The sequence below is a fragment of the Malaya genurostris genome, chromosome 2, assembly GCF_030247185.1.
Source record: "Malaya genurostris strain Urasoe2022 chromosome 2, Malgen_1.1, whole genome shotgun sequence".
Lineage (NCBI taxonomy): Eukaryota > Metazoa > Arthropoda > Insecta > Diptera > Culicidae > Malaya > Malaya genurostris.
In genome coordinates, this window is record NC_080571.1 from 233695036 (window position 1) to 233701980 (window position 6945).

Here is a 6945-nt window from a genome sequence, read left to right on the forward strand (position 1 = left end):
CAGGAATCCGGGAACCGGTACAATCGAAGTCGGTTCGAGAAAAGTGACTGGGATCCATTTCCGAGTCTATAGTCACGATATCCGGTCGTTAATCGAAAACCGGGAATCAGAAAAGCCGACATCAATTTGTTTGGCCGTCTACTGACAATGACTATCGATTGGACTAGTTTTGAGCTAAGTTTAGAAATAAGTTAACGTGTTTTACTTAGCGCTATTAGTAACGGTATAAATATTTTAATAATCTTCACCCTGTAATTCCACAACCGGTTGTCCGGAATTGGTGTCGGCTGAAATTCAGGAATTCAACATGGGACCACGAGACTTTTCATTTGAACGTATATTCATTTGTGAAAATTTGTCAATCCATAGCTGAGGAAAGTGAGTGAGATTTATTTTGGAATAAATGAACACTTTTTCCGGTGCTTTCGGAATCGGAAACCGGGAATCAGGATAGCCAGAACTGGTTTATTTTATTTGTCCACTGATAATTACTACCGATTGGAATAGTCACGCGGTTAGTCTAGAATTTTATTTGTTTTTTTGTTTCGCCACTCTGAGCAAAGTGATGAAATAATTTGAAATTGTAATTTTTATACTAATCACCTTGTAATTCCGGAACCGTTCAGCTATCTCTGAGAAAAGTTAGTGCACTTATTTTCATTTTTTTGCGCATATCATCCTGTAATTCCGGAACCGGAAGTCGGATTCGAATAAAATTCAGGAACTTTATACGGTGTTACAAGACCTTCCATTTGAATCTAAGTTTTTGAAAATCGGTTCAGGCATCTCTGAGAAAAGTGAGTTCAAAAAAATGTTACATACACACACACACAAACACATATAGACATTTTGCGTACTCGAGGAACTGAGTCGAATGGAATAACACTCGGCCCTCCGGGTCTTGGTTCAAAAGTCGGTTTTCACAGTGATTGCATAACCTTTCCATATGAGAAAGGCAAAAAGTTTTGAAAATTTATGTATTTATGCCGTTTGCTTTTAGATTCTCCTTAAGAATATTGAGTTCAATTTGTTATAAATAATCGTGAGTATTAATAACAATAATTAAGTGTATAAAAAGTGTATGTCACCGCTTTAATTTCTAAGCATTTTGTAAAAATAACTGAAATTTTAAATTTTTTTGTGTTTGTCATTTATTTTTAGATGTTTTTGAAAATAAAAAAGACTGCTAGTTTAGCCCTATTTGTAACTGGTTTTATTAGCAATCCAATGATGTATAAAAACATATAGGTCATCGCTTTGAATTCAGAGATATTTACGACCATTGTAAAAAATCCCATCTTTTTGTGGTCTTCTGTTTACAGTTTTCTTTATAACTTCAGGTTATGCAACTATATTTTACGTATGTTTTAGTGCATTTTATTTCTGAAACTAGTACCATTCCAATGGTGAGCAAATTTTGAAAATCGGTTGACTATCAACAAAGTTATGCCTCGATAAAGTTGGAGCTCTCAATATTCAGTCGCGACGTTGATGCCAAAGGAAACAAAATTAAACAGCAGATAGGGCATTTTTGCGCCTGAAAAAAACCTAGAACGGGAAAAATCACATTTTCATTGATTTTTCCTAACCAATTGTCAATAATGATATACTTAAAATAATCTACGAACTGTACAAAATTCGAGGGTGTAAAATTTATTGAGATCCGTTGAAAAACAGCTGAGCTATGACAGCTCAAAGTTACCGTTCCAACTTTTTTTCGGGCTTGGTATTTGGAGTGTTAAGGCGAACAGAGTTTATGTTTGTAGCTCGTGCGTTCGTTGTTTTTTGATTATTCACTCGAGACTTACAAGTTTTGCGTTGTGGATAAAGGTCCATAAAATGTGCTCGGTCAATTGCTTTGTTTTTTTGCTCGCTAAACCAACGATGGGGCGGCAAATTTCTAATTTTGTCCCCGGGGCGCCAAATTTCCTCGGTACGCTACAGACATTGCGGTTGCCTTATTCCACATCAATAACATCCCCATGGTGTAGATTGTTGTAGTTTCTTACGACCGTCCCGGCCTGAGTCAATGGGACTTCATTAGCGATTGTCCCGATCCGCTTGAAAAACGTGTTAATTCCGGCCGTTCCAATCCCGCGTTTATGATACCTCTTTTTAGTTTTCGTTGATTCTCGATGTTCTAAACCTCTAAAAATCGCTTGGCTTCGATAAACAATTTTTTTATTACTTTTTCTTTCGAAAGTTTCCAATAACGTAGAAAATGTAAATGCTATTTTCAGGTTTTTGGCAGGATCGCTAATGTGACACGACACGACCAGTCCTTACCTTGACTTAAGGCATTGAAACAATCGGCTCCAATCCCACGAACGATTGTTGTTATCGAAATATGTTTGATTACTAACGGTCTTAGAATCATAAGAACCCCATTATTAAAAAATTGTGTCGCATAATTAGAATTGATTAGATTACTTCTTTGGGTAGTGTTTTTCAAAATAGACGACATTTAGCGAAAATAATTTATTGTGATGTGATGTGATGTGAAGTGAAGCCACCATCAGTTCAAGGACTTGCCAGTGGATGCGGGTAGACTTACAGTAGCCCCGATATGACTCATCCATTCACCTTCTTACTATAGCTGTTACCGAAAAGCGAACAAAAAGGGTTGGGCGGATACGTAAGTAGAGTCACTTACTCGTATTCCGCGGGAATAAAAGATGCTCTTCCAACCATAATATCCAGTGCATGGATGAAGAATATCGCTATACATGCTTGAACCCGCCTGATGGTTTGTTTGAGAAGGGCGCGTCAGACTCATTTCAAACCTTCAGAAGGAAACAAGTTTCCTTCAAGTGACTTGGGCTGGCTATCCACAATCCCTCGTCCAGTCATCAATTCGTCCGATGCCCTGATGTTCCCTCCCCTTTACGCCCCCGTGCAAAATGTTTTATATTGATAAATACAATGAAACATAGTGTAATGAAATTAATATAACATAAAATGATATAATAGATTACGAAATAATATAATACAATGTCATACAATATAATATAATATATTATAAAACATGATATAAAATAACAGTTAATGTAGAGCGTCAGTTATGCTCTTCTATCTTCGCAATACTGCAGGAAGTAGAATATTTCTCTTCTAATAACAATAATAATATCCACATCTATAAAAATAATATATGTTATTATTATTGATGACAAATTAATAATAATAACAATCAATATAATAATGAAAATAACAATAAAAAACAATATAATATAGTACAATGAATTATATAATAAATAATAGAATAAATAAAATGATATGTTGCGATATGCTATGATATTATATCACTTGAATTTATATGTCATTTCTCATCCTCTCATTCTGTCATCAACGCATTCCATCGACCATTTGTCACCACAGACACACGTGTAGGCATGAAACAGGATCCAGTGAGGACCAAGCTCACCTTGTGACGACCTTGATATTTAGTTGAAAGTTACTTTAAAAATGATAACTTATAAGGAAAACAAATTTATATTTTGCGCAGAGGTACGTAGTATTACTCATAATAAACCCTACAATATAATATAATATAATACAACATAATGCGATACAATATAACATAATATAATAGAAATATAATATAACATAATATAATAAAATATAATATAATATAATACAATATAATATGATATAATGCAATGCAGTATAATACCATACAACATATTATATAATAACACAAAATAGTGTAAGACGATAATATATGAAATAATATGCTATGATACAATATAACAGGTAATGTCGCAGTGTAAGTTACGCTCTTCTAATAATAATAATAATAAAAATAATAATAATAATACATGATGTAATAAACAACACAATTATATGTTGTAATATACTATGATAAACACTGCACTTTAGGATGGGCTTCAACCTACAAGCCATTTCGCACCCTCTCATTCTGCTACTAACGCAGAAGGCGATAGCACCCAGTCGACGCCGTTCTATTGACCAAATGTCATCATAGACGCTCGGGGAGGCATGAGATAGGGACTTGTGAGGACTTAGTTATCTCACCATTTGACGACCATTTAGCGAAAATAATTTATTGACTAAAAACTAACTAAAATCATCGAATAAATTATTCTAAATCACATTGTTGACCGAACTTGAACATTCCAATCACTTTAATCACTTAAATCGTCGAAAAAGCCAATTGATGCTAAATTTAAATTGAATAGTAAGTTACTAAAAATCACTTGTCATAGTTCATCGTTCGCCTTGATTTCTTCTGCTGTTGGACTGGGTGCATCATCAGGTAAATGTTGAATGTCCTCAGGGATTGCTGTAACGAACAAGCAGTGGATACACATTTTGTCTTCAATCGGTTGTATTTATTATTCTACACATTTTCCTCTATCAATTTAATACTACATAATGTCTGAAATCGACTGGTTTGGATCAACTTCGAATTGTCTCTTTGTTGCGCTAGTTACTTTGATCACACGCGGTTCTTACAGAACTACAAACAAACTAGTATTAGTGAAAATTCCACAGTGCCACACTTATTCTGTTTCATTATTACGATTTCGAAACAACTGTAGCTAATGCTGTTCCTGACTTAGAAATATTGAAACGCTCGTACCGTCTGCCTAATGTGATTACTACTGTTGTAGAATATCATCGAGTATCGTTGGTGATGGAGCAGTAGTGGCCTGGGGGCTAGTTTTTAACCATATTTCGGACATGGTAATATACACGCCTACGGCTATCCCAACGAGGGCTGCCAGCCACGTAGAGCTCTGGAACACGATGAAAGTTGCTATGCACAAACCAAAGTACGTAAGGTATCTGGTAAAGGTGACGTACTGATTGCGTTTCTCACTAGAAGTGTCTGATGAGAAGAACGAGAATAAGCAACGATAAGTAATGAATAATGCAGTTCAAAACACTCAATGAGTCGATCTATGGACATTGAAATCCTAGATAGGTACTTGAAACAACATATAATATGCAGGAGCCTATCTACTAAACATATTCTTCAAAAATGAGAACACGTGTACACGTGTGTGTTTGATGAAACGGAAAATAAGCAATTAACGCAACAAAGAATTCATGCAAGCAAAACCAGGCAGTGCTAAAATTGAATAATTTTTAGAACCTACCAGAACACATGCCATCTCTTAATTCAAAACCGTCAGCACAGTTTTTGCACATGTCAGGCCCGTCTCCGTCGCAACCGTCACACGATCTATCACATTCTGCAACAAAATTTCAGAATAAAATGTTAAATACATCATTGATGCGGGATTCTAAATGGATGACCCTACCTAGACAACTAAACGATCCTTCGTTGTTTACGCAAAACTGATGCTTAGTGCACGTATTGGCCGTGATGCACTCATTAATATCCGTGCATCCACCTCGCTGACTGTCCATGAGCCACCCATTTCGGCAAACGCGGCAAGCTAGTAAAATTTGTTATAAGTTTTCTTTCAACTATCCTAGACCAATCGCAAAACTCACCATTCGGTCCCGCTCCGGTGCAACCTCCGGCCGCACAAGCTTTATGACATTTTGTGCAGAGCAGCTTGTCGGTGTCGCGAAACGCCTCGTAGTGCTCCGGACCACAGTTTTCGCAGTTGTCACCGGCGTATCCCTCATCACAAGCACATTTACCGTTGCCTTTTCGAGTTCCATTACCTTTACATTTTCCATTTCCGAAACAATTTGGACACGGTTCACAGTTCGGTCCAAAAAACCCCTCTGGGCAGCAAACTTTAGCCTGTTCAACACAGAGCCATAGATGAAGTTCCGGGTATTGATTCTGGTGTTTTTTCCACCAGTCTTCTATAAGCGATTCATATTCTTCGGCCAACTGATGACACTGATCTTCCCCACGGGAGACGTCCCTGCAGAGACTTTCCTGAATTTCGACTAGGCGAAGTTCACTGGTTTTGTAGCTCCCGAGCCGTTCTTCTTCCCAAGCAGCATCTCCACCATCGTGCTTGGACCTTTCGGTTCGTTTCATACCATCGCGAAAAGAGTTTACCAACACCGAACATGCTTTACAGGCTGGAAGTTTTTCAGTCTTTAGTCGTTCTTTTTTTGTGGACAGCGAACTTGGAATCGTTTGAGGAATTTCAGCTCCGTTCTCGATGATGATGCACAAAAATAGCAGAAGATGCGAAACTAGTACGCGTTTTTTCCCCATTTCTTTGGGAGTCGCAGTTTCACCTAGAGTGGAGACAACTTAAAAAATCAATAACACGTCAGTGTTTTACTTTTGAAGCATGCTCAATAATAGTCTAAATATATGTGAAGTTTTCACCGATTTTTCTTTTAAAAGATAATAATTTTCTCTTCCAAGGTCTGAGCAAAATGTTGTTGATGTTTTGGCATAGTTATAATTCATAAATTCGGAGAAAACTTACGTTTACATCTAATGAAATATGATCAATAATTGAATGTCGGTTCCTATTTGGGATTGAACCGATCAGCGGTAAGTTGAAAACAACACATACACAGTTATTAGTAAAATGACATTCCAACTTGGGATGTCAAATATTACACGCTGCATCAAGATTTTCAACTGATTTTGCAAAAATATATCATTTATATCGGACTACATTGATTTCATTTAGGTATAATAAGCGGAATCAGGTTTCCGCATTTTTTTTTTATGTTTTCGATGATTTAGGAGAGTCGTAAAGTACCAGTATCAATATCTGAACCCCACCCAACACGATATTTTTCGTATTTGTTTTACATCTGCCCGCATAGCGTTTTGGCTACCTGGGCAGCCATGGCCACCAGAAGGCTACCAAAATTGATTCAGTTACGGTTGTCAAATCCAATTTGACAAAACAAAGTCGCCTGTATCCAAGTTAGCCGAGCGTTTTCATCTTCTCACCTTCGCTGAAAATGTCAAAGATTTCAATGTGGAAAAATCCTGGTGGATACGGTTGTATCGTTTGAGTTGTATTCCTG

The 6945-nt window shown here is 36.8% G+C and overlaps 1 protein-coding gene across 5 annotated transcripts; it reads right to left on the reverse strand.

Annotated features, from left to right (window-relative positions):
* Positions 1-4065: 4065 nt before the first annotated feature.
* Positions 4066-6496, reverse strand: LOC131428167 (cysteine-rich with EGF-like domain protein 2). Of its 5 annotated transcripts, none has more exons than XM_058591880.1 (6): positions 6390-6496; positions 5482-6207; positions 5286-5423; positions 5121-5216; positions 4601-4849; positions 4146-4300 (listed from the first exon to the last, which is right to left on the reverse strand). In XM_058591880.1, the coding sequence occupies exons 2-5, from the start codon at positions 6167-6169 to the stop codon at positions 4620-4622; spliced, it is 1152 nt and encodes a 383-aa protein (XP_058447863.1). In that variant the 5' UTR covers positions 6170-6207; positions 6390-6496; the 3' UTR covers positions 4146-4300; positions 4601-4619. The 5 variants fall into 5 exon arrangements, 4 of the variants coding, with proteins under 4 accessions (XP_058447864.1, XP_058447863.1, XP_058447861.1 ...); XR_009229348.1 differs by lacking the exon at positions 4146-4300 and adding an exon at positions 4328-4477 and having other exon boundaries at positions 4541-4849; XM_058591881.1 differs by lacking the exon at positions 4601-4849 and having other exon boundaries at positions 4066-4300.
* Between the last annotated feature and the right edge of the window lie 449 nt (positions 6497-6945).